Source organism: Sus scrofa, chromosome 4 (assembly GCF_000003025.6).
Source record: "Sus scrofa isolate TJ Tabasco breed Duroc chromosome 4, Sscrofa11.1, whole genome shotgun sequence".
Taxonomy (NCBI): domain Eukaryota; kingdom Metazoa; phylum Chordata; class Mammalia; order Artiodactyla; family Suidae; genus Sus; species Sus scrofa.
In genome coordinates, this window is record NC_010446.5 from 51556575 (window position 1) to 51578068 (window position 21494).

The 21494-nt window shown below is 37.4% G+C and overlaps 1 protein-coding gene across 7 annotated transcripts in view; it reads right to left on the reverse strand.

Moving 5' to 3' along the window:
- Positions 1–14035, reverse strand: part of LRRCC1 (leucine rich repeat and coiled-coil centrosomal protein 1) — a 45566-nt gene extending 31531 nt beyond the window's left edge. For 3 of the 7 annotated variants that reach the window (XM_021089164.1, XM_021089162.1, XM_021089165.1), the window contains exons 1-6: positions 13683–14035; positions 11250–11455; positions 10598–10663; positions 4891–5058; positions 2784–2959; positions 2474–2683 (exon numbers count right to left, since the gene is read on the reverse strand). In XM_021089164.1, coding sequence (XP_020944823.1) covers positions 2474–2683; positions 2784–2959; positions 4891–5058; positions 10598–10663; positions 11250–11455; positions 13683–14020 — 1164 coding nt within the window. In that variant the 5' untranslated portion in view covers positions 14021–14035. Of the gene's footprint in view, positions 1–2473; positions 2684–2783; positions 2960–4890; positions 5702–10597; positions 10664–11249; positions 11456–13682 lie in introns of all 7 variants that reach the window. The other 4 variants (XM_021089167.1, XM_021089163.1, XM_021089166.1 and 1 more) reach the window with 4 other exon arrangements.

Consider the following 21494-nt stretch of genomic DNA (forward strand, 5'->3'; position numbering starts at 1 on the left):
AGTGTTGCCATGAGCTGTGATGTAGGCTGGCAGCTGCAGCTCTGATTTGACCCCTAGCCTGGGAACATCCAAATACTACGGGTGCCACCCTAAAAAGATAGAGAGAGAGAGAGAGAGAGAGAGAGAGAGAGAGAGAGAGATAGATAGATAAATAAAATGTAGAGTTTAAAAAAATGTAAAGAAATACTACTGTATAATGACATGTAGACTTGAGTATTTAGTGGGGAGTATACTGATTATATGTAATTCATTTTGAAACACATCATAAGATAGTTTCATAGACATATTATGAAATAAGTATAGTATAATATTGATGGTAAAATATAGTTGGTAGGTATACGGGTATTTACTAAGAAATTCTCTTAAATTTGCTCTCAGTTTTAAAATGTTCACTAAAGGAGTTCCCTGGTGGCACAGTAACTTAAGGATGCAGTGTTGTCACTGTTGTGGCACAGGTTCAATTCCTGGCCCAGGAACTTCCACACACCCTACGTGTGGCTAGTAAATACATAAATAAGTAAATAAATGAAATATTCATAATTAAATAGTAGGGAAAAATGAAAACAAAAGACAAAGGCTTTCATAGAGAGAATTCTTGAAATCAGTATAGTAATAAGTCTAATAGTTAAGAATAACTGTCAATATATTACAGCACATTTTCAGTAACTTCACGACTTTACTTATAAATTGATACTTTTGAAATAAAATTATTTGAGTGTATATATCAACTGAAATTCAAACGGCATGTTTATTCTTTACACTAAGTTAGCAAACAAGAAGTCCTTTTCCTAAACATTTTCTATATGCACAGCAATAAATCATCTTTTTCCCCTGGACAGCTAGACTCCTATTCTTAATAACAAAGTAGGAAGAATTATCACCAGTTGAATGAGAAGCATGACAGTGGAAAGAATACCAGATTGGGTATCAGGAGATTTGGGTTTGAGGTTTAATTCTGCCTCACTAAAATAAAGGACTCTTTATTCTAAAACTTCTGATTTTCTTTTCTATTTAATAAGAACAATGCCATATTAGTCCTTATCTACTTGATTGAAATTAGGTTATAATGAAATTAGGATGGCATAAGAGAAGTTGAAAAGTTCACCTCAAATATAAGTTATTAAGCTTAAAACTAAGTTCTGAAATTGATAGAAGAGGCAGCCATTAGAGAAGATAGAATATGAAACCTGAGGACACAAAGAGTCTAATAGCTCAGTATAATATGTTATCAATGATGTCAAAGAATGTATCTGCCAGCATTCTTGTCCCCATTATACTATCTACCTCTGTGGCCTAAACTGAAACAGCCAGGATTTCTGGCATACAGAATCCTTGTAGCCTTATTTACTCACCTCTGGCAGACTTCTTGTTTATCAAACATTATTAGTGTTAGAGCTAAGACAGAGTTCAAGATAATCGAGAACCCACTCAACCATGATTCCATAAGCATTTTCCACTCTGAGAAAAAATTTAAATATTAAAATTCAATTACAAATTTCTAGGTCAAAGTGACTTCTGACTAATAGTCTCTCAAGCCTATACTACAATGTTTCTTCCCTACATCCAGGCAGGGGATAAAATAAAAACCCATTGAATTCTCAGAGGTGTGATGCTCAAGAAAACAACTGTCACTGTAGATCAGAGCAAGAATGCTAGAGAAGGCTAAAAACTCAAATGGCAGTAAATTCTAGGAATTACAGATCATCCATCTGGTTCAAAGATTCTAAAATCCAGAGAAACAGTAGCTGGGATAACAAAGGATTACTGTTTCAGAAAAGCAGTGATTAATTTGGTGAAGGTCTGCTATAAACAGTAACTGAAGTAGGAATTTTGTAAAATAACTTGCTACTTAGCTCTTAAGTCCTAGAAGTTGTTTTGACCATTGAACAACTGAAAAGAAAGTAGAGGCCAAAAGTAGCTCACATGTTCTCTATGTTAATAAGCACTGAATCCAAAGAGTTCTCAGTTTACTTGAAATAAAAAGTGAGTGGGTGGAAATAAGGTGAAGTACAGAAGAACATCAAAGGAATTACATAATGAAGATTGAAGGAGACCATTAAGGAAAATGAGTGGAAAAAGTATGCTATGGAGTTCCCACCCTAATGCAGGTGGCTCTCTTCAGTGCTAGGACACAGGCTCATCCCCACCCTGCAAAGTGGGTTAAAGGATCCAGCGTTGCCACAGCTGTGGAGTAGGTTAACTGTGGCTGGGATCTGATCCCTGGCCCATGAAGGAACTCAGTATACTATGGGATGGCAACCCCCCCCCCCCCCAAAATTATGTTACCCTTTTCTGCCACTACCACTAGGATAGAATCCTATTTGTTAATAAGGAAAAAAAATACATATATACAAATGCCCTATATATAAATTGGTTCCAATTGGTTAGCTTGTATGCAAATTTTATTTTATATTTCCTTAACTACTTTCACTTCAACAAACACATTGCTTAGAAAAATAAGAAAAATATTTACTTCATTGAGAAGCTGTAAAATTTGATCATCTAATTTCTGAAGTTTCATCTCATTCTGAAAATCATTTTCATTATTAACTTTCTCTTGCTCAGAAGATGGACACACAGACATAAGGGATGCCAAACCAGTATCTGTTGGTGTATTTGCAAACTGATCCAAGGGAGCTATCTCATCGATGGGTGGTGTCACCACTGGCATACTGTCAATGATCTGTGACACAGAAACAGACAAAAATCTTTTAAATTTACATTTATATTTAATTAAAATTTGAAGATATATTTTATATTAGGAAAAAAACTGAGTACTATACCTCATCTTCACTTATATTTAGGGGAGAATCAGAAGAAACTAAATTATCCAAAAGACCTTCAAAGCACTGTAGGTGAGATGAGTTTATTTCTGCTGTATTTACTGGTTCACCAAATATGTTCTTGCAATCTAGGATTCTAAGCTGTGGCAAAGTCTGGAGCATAATTGCTCTGTACCCTTGGAAACAAATCATTCAAAATGAAAACTTAAACATTAAAAAAAAAAACAAACAGTTAATCATTTCTAGAATAAGTAAATTTATCAGCTACCAGAAACATCACCTAAATGATAAAATTAGTCCTGGAATGCAAATAATAAACTTGTAATAAGTTACTTAGTCCTTCTCTAGTACACAATCAATAAATATAAAACAAACAAAACAATACTCCCTAGTCTGTCCCCTAACACCCTCCTGATGAAGGTCAGAAAGTTAAAATTACCATCTCTGAATTCTTTCATAAAATTGATTTAAAGCTATATATACATGAAACCAGTAGCAATTTATTCTAGACAAGAAGCCAAACATATCTCATTTATTTGTAGTTGATTAGTATAAATATACATCGGGAGGATGAGAATAACAGCCAGAATTTACTAGTGAGGCCACAGCATTAACAGATTTAAACATTCCCACTTTTCCCTCCTAAACTGCATATAATTAAGTGAGCAATCTATCAAGTACTTAAGAATATGTTTATTTTCCCTAAGTATAATTAAATACGAGAAATACAGTAAATTAACATTAGTTTGGTGTTAGGCTAATAGAAACACTTTAATTTTACTTAAGAGTCATTTTAAAACCAATAGTTGGATAACTTCAAAAAAAAGGGGAAGAAGTTTGGCATATTAATATTAGAAATTCTGAGGAAAGAAAAGTAACTTCAGTAATAATTCTGGGGGGAGGGCAACTGTGTTCAGAGAAATATCTAGGAAAGAAAGTGAAAAACAAAGGTTCAAACTATAGGAACTATAGGTTCAAACTAGGGGTTCCTGAGATAGCAAAAAAAAAAAAAAAAAAAAAAAAAAAAATCCAACTTGTGGGTTAGTAAAGTAAAATAAATTTGTTTTAGAGATAAGCTTTTCTTCCAAGAAAAGGGTTTCCTCCCAAAACAGAAATCTGCCCTGTTTTTCAGGGAGACTCTAACATTACATGGGCTTAGGAAAAAACAAAGTTAATCTCAAATCTATTATGTTCTATAAAGTAAAATTATTCAATATAGGTTTCCCTTCTAGGATGAGTCTCCTAAAAGCTGTGTATTAATGAGAATGGAGCCTCTGTAGCCACCTTCTACCCAAATATATCTTTAGAATGTATATTCATGTTCTACATTTGTATCTTATTGTCAGGTTAAGCAATTTGAGATAGGTGAGTTTTAGAAATGGCAGTCTGGGCTGCTTTATCTTTGCCAACCTCAGTGATTTTTGAATTGGATCAAATGGCATTTCAGCAGCATCTTCTGCATATCATGTTACGTTTAAACTTTCTTCTTAAAACTTATTTATTAATAATTTAACACATTCACATGGTATATAATTCAAGACGTACTCAGTAAAAAGTTTTCCCAACATTTCCTGATTCCCAGCTGCCCTTTTTATATTTCTGGATCCCAACTTACCCAGTACTGAAGCTAGCCATTATTATCAGTTTTGTGTATCCTTCTAGATTAATATTTTAGCAAACACACCCGTAACATATGTTATACTTTGCATATAAATAGTAGCCTACTAGAAATGATTTGCAATTTGCTTGCTTTTCTTTCTCTTAATGGTAGTACATCTTGGAGATAACTGCTCATTAGTAGCTAAAGATTCTATATTCTTTTTTTATGGCTGCTTAGTATTATACCATAAGAATATATTATAAATACAATTTAATTTTGAGGCATTCACTTATCCAACATAAAACTTATTTGTTCAGCTTGTATCCTCTTAACAGTAACTTAGTTTGTCTCAATAAAATAACTTACCTGTGATTGTTTTTCCAAACACATAATAAAAAGTTGTAAAGTGTTAAAGACTAATTAAAGGAGGTCATAAATACCAGTTTCTGGAATTAAGATGTTTTGCATATCAACTGTTACAAAAAGTATTAAATTAATCCTTCATACCTGGTAAATGACAGACAGGATTATCCTCTCCATTTTTCTCCAAAATAAGATTAGTAAGGAAGTGCAATCCTACTGTACACTGAAGTAGGTGATGGATACTATCTATACAATTACTATGTAGGTCAATATATCTAAGTTTATGTTTGATTCCATGAAGAGGCATCAAACCTGCAATAGGGAAAAACGTCTTTTGATGTCAGAGCAGTAATTTTTCTAACAGCTAATTAAAAAGAATTTTTATATAGTTACATTTCAAGAGGCAAAGGAGCAGCATTAATAAGACCTTGCTGCAAACAGCTATAGCTAAAGAATAGGGCATCAGCAAAGTTAATTGTTGATTTGAAGAAACACAGGTTTGGCATCTCTTTGAGGCCTTAGCCCAGGGATTCCGGGGTGCCTGTTCTCTTTTAAGAAAACAAATGGACTTCCCCAAGCCCAGGCACTTATATGAGAATAAGAATAAAGCAGTGGCTTTAGGTTCTCAATCAACACATCATTTTTAATTAGCAGACAAATCTAACACTTCAGTTTCACTGGTTTGAGCATAAAATAAATACAAATAGCATCCATTTGATTTAGTCCCTGGTAACATTTCTTGCATGAGCTTATCTAGAGAATGTTAAGGTAGAACTAGGATAGTAGCAGAAGGTACTAGGGTCTGGCACAACCGCTTGGCTGGCCTGACTTCAGCGGCAGGTGTGGGGGACAGGGACCCTGTACACAGCCAGAATGTTTCCTTTAGCCCCTGCTGTTTCTCTTTTCCTTGCTCAGAATCTTCTTCAAAATGGAGCTTGTCCAGCAAAGGTTTGGCCTAGAAGAGTGAGAGAATTACTCCAGAAGCACCATTCGACAAAAGAATTGTTAATAGCTGAATGCCCTAGGCTTGCCTCTTTTGGAAGGACCATTCTGAGATGCACTCTACACTGTTCCACAGAAGATCTTAGTTTTCAATTTTGCCTATTTGAGTATTCTCTCTCTATAAATTCAACTTCATTCACCCCCCCCGTTTTTTTCTAATTTCTTCACCTGACTATAATACTCTTCTCCCCTCAATGACCTTTATTTTTTTATTTTAATGATCTTTTTGCCTTTTCTAGGGCTGCTCCTGTGGCACATGGAGGTTCCAGGCTAGGGGTCTAATTGGAGCTGTAGCCGCCGGCCTACGCCACAGACACAGCCACAGCAACATGGGATCCGAGCTGCGTCTGTAACCTACACCACAGCTCACAGCAACGCCAGATCCTTAACCCACTGAGCAAGGCCAGGGATCGAACCTGCAACCTCATGGTTCCTAGTCGGATTCGTTAACCACTGAGCCACGACAGGAACTCCTCCCCTTAATGACCTTTATCTCATAACTTCTATTCATCTTTCTTAGATGTCTGCCTTTTTTTATCTTCCTCAGTCTTTATTATTAACTTCTGTTCATCTGTCACACCCTCAGAAAAGCCTTTTATGACCACTCACAAGAATGGAGTTCCTGTCGTTCATTCTTATAAGTTCTCAGCATTTCTTTTTAATTTACCATCACATTTCTAAGCTCTTGTTCCATGTTACTGGTTCTTTCTCTTATGTTGCAATTTCATGACCCTTTTAGGTTTCAACTTTAAAGTGCCCCAGGGCTCATTCCTGGTCCCCATTTTCTATTCATATACTTGCCAGAATCTCCCAGAGTTTCAAGGCCACAAACACCACTGATGCATCAAATCTAAAACACCAACCATGATGTCTTACCCCAAAGCTGCAGATTATACACATATGCACAAATACACCTAATATGGTTCTCAAATGTAAGAGAATCCTTAATTTTTATCTCTTCATCTCTAAGCCTGTTCCTCCTCTAATCTTTCTCCTAACAGGAAATAGTACCATCATTTACCTGTTACTACAGAGAAAAGTCTTAATTATCTTTGATTCCTTCATTTCCTCATCTCAATCCACCAGGAAGTTCATGAACTCTACATGAAAAATATGCATATTTACTCCTCTACAACATTTTCACCTAGTCCAAGTCTCCATCATCTCTCATCTAGACCACTGGAACAGCTTCCTGACTGAGAGCCTGACTTTCACTTTTGTTCTGCTGAAAATCCATTCCTCACCCACTTAGTAGCCAAAGTGATCCTTTAAATACAGAATTAATTTAATTCACTTTTGTTAAAGCTTTCTGATGGCTGCCTATTGTACTAGGAGTATGCACACTTTTTACTCTGCTTATGAAGCCATATGTGATCTGATTTTTTTTTTTTTTTTTTTTTTTTTTTTTTTTTTTTTTTTTTTTTTTTTTTGCTTTTTACGGCCACACCTGCAGCGTGTGGAGGTTCCCAGGCTAGGGGTCGAATCTACAGCTGCCAGCCTATGCCACAGCCACAGCAATGCAGGATCCAAGCCATGTCTATTACCTACACCACAGCTCAGGGCAACACCAGATCCTTAACCCGCTGAGTGAGACTAGGGATCAAACCCTTACCCTCATGGATCCTAGTTGGGTTCATTAACCACTGAGCCACAAAAGGAACTCCTGTGATCTGATTTTTGCCTATTTTCTCATCTTTCTTAGCACATTAATCACTTATTTGCTGTGCTCTAGCCACACTAGCTTTCTTTCTGTTCCCTTATCATGGAAGGATTGCACCTTAGTGTCTTTGCATGCTTTTAATCATGAACTGCTGTTATTTACTTAAGTGTTTCTGAACATATAAAATATTATCATCCCTAAGAATTATCCATTCAAACTTATAGGTTTGCTTATTTTCTGTATAGAAAATAAATACTGTAGGGAGTTCCCATTGTGGCTCAGTGGAAACATATCCTACTACTATCCATGAGGACATGGGTTTGATCCCTGGCCTCCCTCAGTGGGTCTGGGATCTGGTGTTGCTGTGGCTATGGTATAGACCAGCAGCTGTCAGCAGCTGTAGCTCTGATTCTACCCCCAGCCTGAGAACTTCCATATGCTGCACGTGGGCCCCTAAAAAGACCAAAAAAAAAAAAAAAAAAAGCTATAGAGAGTTAGATGTGCTTTAACAAACAAATATGGTTATGTGACCCTTATGACAGAGAAATAGAACATTTTCATCACCCCAATCAATGTGCCCCTATGGAAAGCAATCTTCTCTCCTCATCTTCAACTCCTGGTAATTAACGATCTTTTTTCCTCAGTAACTTTGCTTTTGTCAGAATATCACATACATAAAATCAATGTAGCCTTCTGTGTCTGGCTCCTTTTACTTAGCATAATTCTTTTTAGACTTATCTATGTTGCTGTATATGCCAATAGTTCATTCCTTTTTATTGCCAAATAGTAGTCCATGGTATCACAATCTATCCATTTACCAGATAATCATATAAATGTGATTACATAAAAACCTGTATTAACATTCATATACAGATCTTTGATTAGATATGTTTTCATTTCTCTTAGGTAAACACCTAGGAGTAGAAATGCATGATTATATGCTAAGTCTAACATAAAAAACCTTCAAACCATTTTTCAAAGTGGTTTCACAATTTTGAATTCTACCAGTAATGTATGCAAGTTCTAGCTGCTCCACAATCTCACCAGCGCTTTGTATTTAAAAAAAAAATTTTTTTTTTATCTTTTTTTTTTTTTTTGTCTTTTCTAGGGCCACTCCTGTAGCATATGGAGATTCCCAGGCTAGGGGGTCTAATTGGAGCTGTAGCTGCCAGCCTACGCCACAGCCACAGCAACGCGGGATCCGAGCCACGTCTGCGACCTACACCACAGCTCATGGCAATGCCGGATCCTTAACCCACTGAGGAAGGCCAGGGATCGAACCCGCAACGTCATGGTTCCTAGTCAGGTTGTTAACCACTGAGCCACGACAGGAACTCCAGTATTTTAAAATTTTAAACCTACATCTATTCTAGTAGGTAGGCAGTGAATCTCATTATAATTTTGAGTTGTATTTCCTTAATTATTAAGGATGCTAAGCTTTTTTTTTCATGTTCTTATTTGTCATTTCAATGTCCTTTTGGGGAAATGTCTGCTCAAATCTTTTGCTTATTTTTGGGGGAGGGTTAACATGTCTCATTTATTGTTTTTCTTCCCCACTACAATGTAAGTCTCATGACAAGAACCTAATCTACTTGTTATTTTTTCAACACTATAGAACAATGTTTGATATAGTGATCTTTAATTAATATTTACTAAGTAAATTAATGAATTATCTTATCCAAGATTCATATTTTTTAATTAAGGATACTGCATCCAAAGGGCAATATACTTTGCTCAATATCACACAGCACACAGCAGAGACAGGACTACAGTTAACACTCAATTCTAATACTTTCACATTTTTAGGGGAAAAAGCTTTTAAAAATTAAAATGCTGTTGCTGGAGTTCCCGTCGTGGCGCAGTGGTTAACGAATCTGACTAGGAACCATGAGGTTGCGGGTTCCATCCCTGGCCTTGCTCAGTGGGTTAAGGACCTGGCGTTGCCGTGAGCTGTGGTGTGACGCAAATGCGGTTCGGATCCCGTGTTGCTGTGGCTCTGGTGTAGGCAGGCAGCTACAGCTTCGATTCGACCCCTAGCCTGGGAACCTCCACATGCCACGAGAGTGGCCCAAGAAAATGGCAAAAAGACAAAAATAAAATAAAAATAAAATGCTGTTGCTACTTTGGTTAAGGGTAAGAAGCAGGTTATTTTATTTTACTGTATATTAAATACCTGGCATAGGGTAGTATTTTTCTAGTAGGAGAAACAAACAAATGAAATAAGACTGATTCAAATACTGATAAGGATTACAAAGATAATTAGAAATTTTGCTAGTTTTGACAGATAATTTTAAGCATAATCTTAAAACTTTGTTCTTTTTATCAGTGTATCACATTAATCAGTTAAAAGATTAACGATTTTTAAACTTCTTAGACATGGTAAGGTCAAAAACAAACTTTGATTATCAGTCTGCTAGAGTTTTTAGAATGTTATCTACATATACTGTCCAATATGGTGGCACTAGCCACATGCAGCTTTTTAAATTTAAAATTCAATTAAAATTAAATAACAAATTCCTTTATTCAGTGCACTAGCCACATTTCAAGAGCTCAAAGGCCACATCTGCCAGAGAGCACAGATATAGAATATTTCTGTCACTATAAAAAGTTCTATTGGAAACATTCCCTTCTATATAACAGTATACTGATTAATTATCTAAGATAAAAACATTATTTCCTCAAAGTAGGTCCTTTCTAACCAAGTTTTTTTCTGTTTATGATTACTTTAGTGTTTGTTCAGCTGAGCTCTGACACCAATAAAAAATAATTATGATTGAAAAAACACCTCTAGATGAGATTTTTGCTAAAAAATTCATTAAGAACTGGGAGTTCCTGTTATGGCACAGCAGAAACAAATCTGATTAGTTACCATGAGGTTTCGGGTTTGATCCCTGGCCTTGCTCAGTGGGTTAAGGATCTGGCATTGCTGTGAGCTGTGGTGTAGGTCGCAGACACGGCTCAGATCCTGCGTTGCTGTGGCTGTGGTGTAGGCCAGCAGCTGTAGCTCCGATTCAACCCCTAGCCTGGGAACCTCCATATGCCGCGACTGCAGCCCTAAAAAGCAAAAAAAAAAAAAAAAAAAAAAAAAAAAAAATTCATTTAGAACTGAATGATCAGTTCATTACGAGCTCAGTCTAACTGATTACATGTGGTAGACATTCAGCATTACAGAAAACATAATCTACTTACCACTAAGATCATTTATGTGGTTATAAGATAAATTCAGTCTAGTCAAATTAGTTAGTGCTTCAAGTCCTAAAATAAAATAAAGCCTTTATAAGATTCAAACAATCAATTAATTAGAGCTATATAGTATTACAGTATTATTTCAGACTGCTTTGAAGCAAATACATAGTCTAATAACAGAGTAATCAATTTTATCTGTACTTTGTTAAATAATTTTTTAAAGGAATAAGTTTTATAGAAGAAAACTTTTTATATACTGAATTTTATGGTCAGTTTGGAGGCATTTAGGATAATATTTATCCCACTCTTTTGGGAAGAAGTTGAAAAATGTTTTTTGTTGTTGTTTTCTGTTTTTGTCTTTTCTAGGGCCACATCCGTGGCATTTGGAGGTTCCCAGGCTAGGGGTCTAACTGGAGCTGCAGCTGCTGGCCTACTCCATAGCCATAGCAACGTCAGATCTGAGCTGCGTCTGCGACCTACACCTCAGCTCACAGCAACGCCGGATCCTTAACCCACTGAGCAAGGCCAGGGATCAAACCTGTAACCTCATGGTTCCTAGTTGGATTCGATAACCATTGAGCCACCAAGAGAACTCCGAAAAATGGTTTTAATCATCTCCCTTATGCAAAGCATTACATGAAAATCACTTACAAACCTTCTATTCTTGTGATCAAATTGCAGGACAAATTTAAAGTGGATAGTTTTGTTAGTGTATTTAGCCCTTCAATTTGATTTATCTGATTAGATGACAGATCTAAATGTCGTAAATTCCAAACATGATCGATGGCTTTGATCTTCGAGATGTTATTGCAATGAAGATTGATGGCATGAAGGGCTGAATCTAAAGATAACTCTGATATGCTACAAAGGAAAATACATATTATCAAAAACAAGTAAAAAACAGATTTAGAAATCATGACTGAATAAATAAAATTAATAAAATAGCATGTAGATAATAAAATCCTTCCTACTTGTAGTATCCTTGAAAGGCCTCATAAGGTACAGTGCTTCTTACATCTAACTAGCATTTTGGCCATTTATATAAACAAGGAACCTAACCAAGACAGGTCAGTGATGCAGAGCATTTCTAGCTTTTATATGCAAACAAAATCATCAGCAGACTGTAAAGGCAGTCCCTGGAATCCTAATACCCCATTTGAATGTAGACTCTACCACTTGTTCTTGCTGTGTTACTTGAGTAAATGAATTAACCACTCTAAACCTCAGTTTCCTCCGCTCATTTAATCCTCCAAGCAGTAGGTATCTGAGGACACCAAGATTAATATAGTAGAAATTGAATAACTTATCCAAGATCTTGTAGCTATTACCTAACTGCATGAATAAATGCAGGTCTGGTAATGGAGTTTACAATTTTATTCCTGCCACTGTCTGCAATGTCTGTTTAACCCAGAATGTAGTTGATTTCAAAATAAACTACTAGTTATTTGTAGTGAGAAAGTTCCTGTCTTCCTTGTTGAAATTTGGAATACTATCTCCCCTAAATGGAACTCATTTCTTCTTTCTCTCAGTTACTGCTATTTTAACTGGAAACTCTCCTGAAAATAGGAGCTCCTGGAGTATAAACTGAAGTACACATAATTCAGAGAGGCTGAAACTGGGACAGTGTCATAAGCGTCTGCTTTATGTTCTGGGGCAGCTACAGTAAAGTTGTAGGAAATCAATTCTAGTAGCAGGAAAATGAGTTTGGCAGTCAGGGAGTAAAGGGAAAACAAGGAATTCGTCTTTGCTTCTAAATTAGCATTAAGAATCTCAAATTTAATATTAAAATAAAAAAAGTCTGAATATATCATAAGGTCGTTCAGTTTATTCTTTACTCTTCAGACTGAAAGTCATAAGAACCCCTGTCAGAAAAAGAGATAAAGCATTTCTAAATTTCAAACTAGCAATCTCTAAATGTGAAACATTTTCCAGTTACCTAGCTTCTTTAGCTATTATTTAGTGCCAGACCTTATGCTAGTAACACATACTCTTAATGACAGCATTTGTTTTATGAAACATTTCAGTTTCTGGAAATTAGTATTGCATAGAAAATGTAGTACAGCAAGAAAAACAGACAATGAAATTAGACAGAAGCAGTTTTGAATTCAAATTTAATCCACCAGCTGCATGAAGTTGGGAAACTTATAAAGATCCTCTGAGTCTCAGAATTATCCCTTGTAAAATTATTACCTTGCAAAACTGCTGCGAGGGTTGGTGATAATATATGTCACATGCACATGTAGATGGCATTCAGTAAATGCTAGCTATTATTAAATATAAATGTAAATATTCCTTTGAAAAACACCTTCCTGGGGTTTTTCCGGGGAACTTTAGATGAGGATCCAGAACAATAAGCTTTAATTATCAGCAAGGGCCTCAATAAAGGAACAGTGTGTGGAAAGTCACAGACAAGCCTGTGGAACTGCCTGCCTGTAGCTTAGTATGGCTGATCACAGGGTATAACTGGAGATACAGTAAGAGGTAAGACTGGAACCAATCAGCAACACAGAACCAAAAGCCTAATATGACACTGCATAAATCTGGGCTGCACCAAAGAGGGAAATAAATGTGATGTGTTTAGTATTTTCAAAAAGTATAAGAATGTATGTATCACAGTGCTCTGCAAAGATGATATAAAAATGGGAGTAAAGAAAATCCAAGCAAAGCTAATGAAGAGGAGTAAACTCTTGCTTCACGACTACCACGCTGCCACTTTTTGTCAAGGTAGAAGAAGGAGCAGAGGAAAGAGAAGACAGAACCCTAGAAGACCTAAAATTACAGGGCAAGCAAAGAAATAATAAGCAGTAAGGAAAAGAGAACCAGCAAAGAAGAGAGGACCGTCAAAGGCTAGTAGGGAATCAGGATGTGCGGCAGTTTCCAGGCTGCTCTTAAGTTCCGGGAGAAAATGAAAGGGGGCTCGTTGGATTTGTATCTGGGACTTAAGCAGCGCAGTTGTGGTGGAGAACGGCGGGTGAATGACAGACGCCTTTGTGTGAGATCTTGCTAAGCTGCCCCGCGCCTCCGATCCACCGAGGCTGCCCGCTGCCCGGGGTGCGCGGGCCGCCCCTGGCTGCAGAGCGCCCTTTACCTCCGCAGGCCTTTGTCCATGAAGCACAAGTCCCCGCAGCTGCTGTCGCCGTCCTCATTCTCGACTTCCGCCTCCACCGGCGCCTCCATGGCACCGGCGACTGGGAGCGGGGTCTTAACCGGCGCCCAGCGCTGGATCTGACTGCCCGGAACACGCCTCCCAGGTGCGCGGAAGTCCGGCCAGAGGGGGCGGGGCGACGGCCCTCTAACCGACAGCGGGCACTTTCCCGCCCTGACGGTGTCGCAAAGCCGGAAGCCTGAACTTCCCCACCTAAGGTTTTCCTTCCTTTTACGGTATCTATGGGCGCGATGCTTGGGAATTGCCGTAAAGCAGAGCATTTTGTCTTGTGTGTGGCTCGTTGGGTATCATTTTTGCGTTGTGGGTGACTGACTTGAAAGTAATTTCGTCACAGCAGTTTGTTTTTACAGACCTATAGTTTTACATATCTATAAGTTGTTCTCCCATGGGCCACTGCATCTACTGTTGATTCCACAAACACGATGGGGTGCCTTACTTGTGCCAGGTACCTCCCTATGCAATGAGGACTAAGATGAAACCTGTTCTTGTTCTGGAAGCATTCATAGGTCAGTGCAGGAAACAAAGATATGCTGTGCAACAGGGCTAGTGCGAGGAATAGCATTTAAGCGAACTTTATATTTTCGTAGGTAATGGGAACGTTTTCTAAAAGGAAGTTACTGATGACTGATCAGAGACTTGACTGTAAGATCCAAGAACTCTTCTGGTTAGATTGCTTTCTGAGTCATGGAAATATTTTTAAATGGAGGCGAAAGGTATAGTTCAACTCTGGACCTGTCACTATCCTGAACTAAAATCTTAAGTGGTTCCTCATTAGTGATGGAAGAAATTTTCACATATTGAGATTGTGTAGCCAAAACTTGGCCTCTGCACAATGGTACTGGCTAAGTCTTGGAGACAAGAGTTTTGGGTGAAGCGAAAAGAACAGCACTATTGCTTTGCCAGGTGAAGGAGGCCCCAGTAGTCTAATACCCTCAAAACTGTGTTCTTTCTTGAGAAGGGCTAGCAAGGGATTTTATAGGTTTAGCTCAAAAAAGGTTTAGGGCTATTGATAAGGATCAGGGTGCCTGCTTTCTTTTCCCTGAATAGATCACTTCAGAGTCATCAAGGCTGGAGTCAGATGGTCTGGTGATGGTTTCTGGTGGTCTTTGGGGTTATCAGACCTTGACCTTTCTGCTCACAAAAGGAAGGGGGCGTTAGGGAGTGTTTCACAGGAAAAGAAAACACTAGACAGGCAATATAACTCTTAACTAGAAAGTAATCATCAATGAAAAGAAAGCAAATAAGCAAGGAAGAAATCATTTGTGAAAAGATGGTTAGAGTTAAGTTAGTGGGCCAAGGCACGGCATAATATAATGGAGAGTGTGTTTTAAATAGTTTTTAGCTGTAATAATATTTCCTTTTTTTTTTTTTTTGTCTTTTTGCCATTTCTTGGGCCGCTCCCGCAGCATATGGAGGTTCCCAGGCTGGGGGTCGAATCGGAGCTGTAGCTGCCGGCCTACGCCAGAGCCACAGCAACGCAGGATCCGAGCTGCGTGTGACCTACACCACAGCTCACGGCAACACTGGATCGTTAACCCACTGAGCAAGGCCAGGGATCGAACCTACAACCTCATGGTTCCTAGTCAGATTCGTTAACCACTGCGCCACAACGGGAACTCCTGTAATAATATTTCTTAATCATTAACTCTTTTTTTTTTTTTTTTTTTTTTGGGTCTTTTGTCCTTTTAGGGCTGTACCCACGGCATATGGAGGTTCCCAGGCTAGGGTCTAATTGAAGCTGTAGCCACCAGCCTATGTCAGAGTCAGAGCAACTTGGGATCCAAGACACGTCTGCGACCTACACCACAGCTCACGGCAACGCCAGATCCTTAACCCACTGAGCAAGGCCAGGGATCAAACCCACAACCTCATGGTTCCTAGTTGGATTCGTTAACCAGTGTCATGATGGGAACTCCTTAATCATTAACTCTGAAGTCAGCCATTTGAGACTGAGGGGAAGTCTGGGAGGCTAAAAGGAAAGTCTTTTACTTCAAAACACAAGGAGATAGGGCCTTTATACGGTTTCAGTATGCAGAAGTCATGTATACATGATTTAGCTTTATGCTAACTAGAATAGCCTAACTTATGTCACACCTGCATGGTATATCTGCATTAACCATTAAGGGAAAGAATGCATTTAAAAATCAAAATGGAGTAACTGGTTCAGGCATTCAAGATGGAGCTGGGTGGCCATTGTGGATATGGTTTCAAACAAGTTCCTGCGTCTTTGAGAACTTGAATATTCTGAACTATATCAATCTCAAAGACACCACTGGTTTTCAAAACAATATATGCTAGCAGCTGCTAGCTGCAATATTATGGTCTCAAGTTCTCCCCTTGTAATTATGCACCCATTTCAGACCCCAAGCAATCCTTGCTTAATAACCACCCATACTTCTTGCCAGCTCCAAACCTAATTCCTTACACACATGTTATGTAATTTTGTGGTTTTTGCCTATATAACAAGCCTTTCCCATTTTGTAGTCTGGCAGAACATATTTCAAATGCTTCTTGAATCTGTATTGCCCAGGTTATAGTCCTTAGTTTGGCTCAAATAAAGCTCTTTACCTGTCATGTCGTAGATCATTTATTGATTATTTGTATTGACATTAACCATCAAATAAAAACCTAACTTTCTTATCTAATGTTGAAGAAATTTCCAGACTTAACTCTTATTAGTCTCCTTTTGTTTACCTGTACCTATCATATTCGAAAACCTCTAGCCATAAAGTTACTATTTCTTATAACCACATGCTTTGCCATGTGTTTGCAGCTCCTTCCACAAGAGGTGGAGGTACAAACTCTACTGGCTCCTTGATTCTAGGATTAGATGTGACTTTTTTGTTTTGGCAAGGAGAATGCACTGGAATTCTAGTGCTATTCCCAAGATATCTAGCGCTAGGCCTCAAGACATCTTGCATGTTTCTGCTCCCTCTTTTGGAAGACTGCCTGAGCTGCCATTTGAGCAAGTTATATAGAGCAGAAACAAGTCACCCCAGCTAAGGACACATAGATACATGCATGAATCACTTAACTAGAAGCACTTAAACCCAGGCCAAATTGCCAAATAAGAGAAATAGGAGATAAATTAAGGGTTCTAAATCAGCAATTTCTGGAGAAGATAAGATTAGATGACTGATTGATAGGTTACAAAAACTATAACTGAATATCAAAATGAGGTTATTTTCAATGTGGATAAGTGTTGTAGTCTAACATAACTGATTTAAGAAACAAAATATTCTGTAATGGTATTAAATGTACTGGATTTTTCCTCTAAAATTATGGGCAATAATTTAATTAATTGATCAAACTATTGATTATAGTTAGAGTTTAAAAATTGTAGATTTTATTTGAGTTGCCTCAGCATTTAAAGGTTGATTGTCTTTTCAAAATGATTATTTGATGAACTTATTTGTTCATTTCTGTATTTCTCTTATTTGCCTGTTAAAATCACAAATGCTTATTATAAACCTGCAGTTTTGCTAATTCTTTAACTTCAAAGCAAAAACTGTTGAACTAGTTTCTATAAAAGAGCTCAGTTCTAAAATTAAAAAAACCTATTACTAATATTGCAAATAATCTCTAATCATCACTTCAATAACCACACTCTGTAGATTTATTTTCTTTTACTTTTATTTTTGTTTTATTTTTTGGCTGGGCCCTTGGCATATGGAAGTTCCTGGGCCCAGGATCAAATTCATACTATAGTAGCGACTGGAGCTGCTGCAGTGACAATGCCAGGTCCTTAAACTGCTGAGCCACAGAGGAATTCTCTGTAGGTTTATTTTATATTTTATTTCATTTTTATGGCTGCACCTGAAGCATATGGAAGTTCCCAGGCTAGGGATTGAATGAGAGCTGCACCTGCTGGCCTATGCCACAGCCATAGTGACACTGGATCCAAGACGAAGCTGCGACCTAAGCTGCAGCTTGTTGCAATGCCATCTCTTTAATCCACTGATTGAGGCTATGTATTGAAACTGAATCTTCAAGATACTATTTCAGGTTCTTAACCTGGTGAGCCACAATGTGAACTCTTATATTTTATGTTTTTAAATTGCACTTCAGCCTGCCTTGGATTTGCCTTTACATGATATCTATGAAGTATTCCTCGGTGTGAAATGGGTAATATAATTGGAAAAAATCTTACTAGAATGACATCAAGCATGAGATAGGCAGTCAGGCTGGAGCCAGTGAGGTGGCATTGTTGGGAGGCAGAGAGAAGAGTATCTATTCTGGAAATAATAAGTTGTTTAGAAAGGCTGATGTGTGGCGAGGTGTGTGTGCACCAGGAGGCAAGAGATGAGGACAGAAAGTTAGGCTGGAATCAGATTTTGGAGAACCCGCAACAGTCAGCTTAGGATTTGATGACTGGTCTGAAGGAAGGTGGTGATGGGATGATGCTGTGGCGGTTGTAGCAGTTGTGAGAGTGAGATTGGGAGGAGATGCAAGAAAATAAGTATTTAAGCAGGAAAATGACAGGATTAGATTTGTGTTTAATAACATGATTTTTAGAAACAGAGTGGAGGCTAAATTGGAGGGAAAAAGATTGGTGGTGTGTGTATAAATTAAGAGATAGTTGCAGTAAACCAGGAGAGAAAAATGAAGGCCTGGACAAAGGCACTAGTGGTAGGACTGAGAAGAGAGGAAAATACCTGAGGAGGTGTTAATAAGATAGGTTTTGTAAACTTTGCTGACTGATTTGGATGCTGGGTATAAGGCAACTGTAGTTGTTTCCTTCTTCATCTTGATAGTTTTACCACATTCCTATGAGATCAAAATATAATGGTATTACATTCTGTAATTTACATTTGACTTTTTCTTTTAGTATCAACTAGCACTTTTAGGCTAATTTCTCAGACAAGATATCTACCCACAGCTATCATTTGGCTTTTTAATCAGCTAAAATATATATAAGCCTTTTCCAAAATAAAACCCAAAGCTTTTACAATTTTATGATGACTTGGTACGTTCACATCCCAGTGCAGAACAACAGGTCAGTGTTCCCTTTGTGACTCTTGGCCTTGAAAAAATTTATATTACTCATGAACTCTAGTTACTTCATTGTATACACCACCCCCTCCAAACACATGTTCTTTGTACATCTCTTTGTCAAGCTTTCTATACGGTATTTTTGTAATTTGTGTTTCGTTGGTATATTACTTTATTTATCCAGAGTATTTGGAGAGTTAGGTCTTTTCAAAAAAATGAATTTTCCAGATAATTGAACTTCTTTCAGAAATAACTAGTTCTTAAAATTTAAATTTTGGTGGAATATTTTTGTTTGTTTGTTTTTTTGCTTTTTAGGGCAGCACCCACAGGATATGGAAGTTCCCAGGCTAGGGGTCTAATCGGAGCTGTAGCTGCCTGGCTATGCCACAGCCACAGCAACATGGGATCTGAGTCACATTTACGACCTACACCACAGCTCACCGTAACACTGGATGCTTAGCCCGCTGAGTGAGCCCAGGGATCAAACCTGAGCAACCTCAGGGTTCCTAGTCGGATTCGTTTCCACTGTGCCATGACGGGAACTCCAGAATATTTTGTAATGTAGTCCTTATACCATCCTGCTTTCTTAAATTATATGATATCATTTAACATATTATTAGTCATTATTATCATAAAAATTCATTACCGTAATTTATGGACATGTAATTTTTGGAATTAGACAACTATTTTTTCTGATAAAAAATAATATATGCTAATTATAGAAAATGTTGAGCAGAAATTGGCACAACATTGCAAATCAACTAATTTAAAAAAGGGAAAAAGAAAAAATGCATAAATACACAAAATAAAAACTATTACAAAAAAGAAAACATTGAAAAGTATTAAAAAATGAAATAAAGATCACTTGTAATCTTACCGTTAAGAAAAAGACAAAGACATGGCCATTAATCATTTCATAAATCTCCATTTAGTCATGTCTATGCATGTACATGTATGTGAACACAGCAACAACAGAATTTGTTGTAATAAAATCAAACATTCACTGGAAAGAAATCTCAACAAATGTTAAAAAAGTTTGGAGTCATATGGGACACAGTCACTAATCACAATAACTTATGCTTGAGTTAAATAAAGAAGTTCTCATCCAAATTGAGGGCTTTGTAACTTGACATTTAAAAATTATTCACTTAAATGAATGTAAATTGCAGTTTATAGCTGTATGATAATCAAAGCAATCCATATTAAAATCTGTGGAATTTGGCCAAAAATTTTTCAGGAGAAAACTAGAACGTCGATTATTGGATAACAACAAAGCAACAAAAGACTGAAAATTAATGAAAAAAACTTTCAATTCAGTAAGCTGTAGAGAATGCCATCAGCAAGATAGTAGAGGAAGTACCAGCCCTCATTCCCCCACGGAAAACACTGATTTAATAATGGTATGTGCCCCTTAATACATATTCTGTAAGGAGTGTCCAGAATACTGTTAAAAAGTTGCAGTACTTGAGACTGGCACAAAGCAAGGACAGCCACAGTGAAAAGGCTAAGAACAAATTTCACGTTGCCTCTTTTCATCCTTCCCAAGCTAGTACAGCTCAACATCAGGAGAGAGCACTTTAGCCTGAGATTTTTCTCTAGGGGAAAAAAAGAGTAGAGCATACCAGAGAGTCCTGTCCTCTCATGGCGCTGTCGGAAGGGCTGGTTTAGGCATAGTTTGTGGGTGCAGCTAGGAACAAAGGAAAAGGGACAAGAGAAGTTTGCTGTTCATCCAGGCACAGCTCTGCTAGATTGGGAGATGGCTTCTAGGAAAGCAGCCAGAGAGCAGTGAAGCTGCGTTCTTGTCCTGGCCCCTAGTCAGTACACAAGTTGGACACCAGAGGGAGAAAGAGACTATGGGTTCCTGGAAGAACTAGACTAGAAAAACAGTATGAAAATTCTGCAAAACAGAATTGATTTTTTTGAAAAAATAAAATGGACAGTTAGACTAACAGAAAAAATAGAGAAGACTCAATAAACTAAAAAAAGGGCAAAATATACCCTTCATTAGTTAAGAAGAAAACCAGCCTAGTTATCTTAACGCAGCCAGAGGTTAATTAGTAGATTCAGTATACTTTCATAATTAAGATTTTAGCAAGTGAAGAGTAGCAAATGGTGCCTTAACTAAAGAGCATTTTCCAAATACCTACAGCAAAAGTTATTCTTAATGCGAAGCATTAGAAATGTTCTTTTTAGAATCATGAGCAAGGTAAGTGTTCCTCTTCTTCTTTTAAAATGAACTAGAACCATTGAATCTGTAGATTGCTTTGGGTAGTATGGCCATTATTACAATATTAATTTTTCCAACCCAGAAGCATGGAATATATTTCCATTTCTTTACATCTTCTTTAATTTCCCTGATGAATGTTTTATAGTTCTCAACATATAAGTCTTTTACCTCCCTGGTCAGGTAGATTCCCAGGTATTTGATTTTGGGGGGTGCAATTTTGAAAGGTATTTTTGTATTCCTTTTCTAATATTTCATTGTTAGTATACAGAAATGCAACTGATTTCTGAATGGTAATCTTATATCCTGCTACTTTGCTGAATTTGTTGATCAGTTCAAGTAGTTTTGGGGTTGAGTCCTTGGGGTTTTCTCTATATAGTATGTCATCTGCATACAGAAACAGTTTTACCTCTTCTCTTCCTATTTGGATGCCTTTTATTTCTTTTGTTTGCCTGATTCCTGTGGCTAGGATTTCCAATACTATGTTGAGTAACAGTGGTGAGAGTGGGCATCCTTGC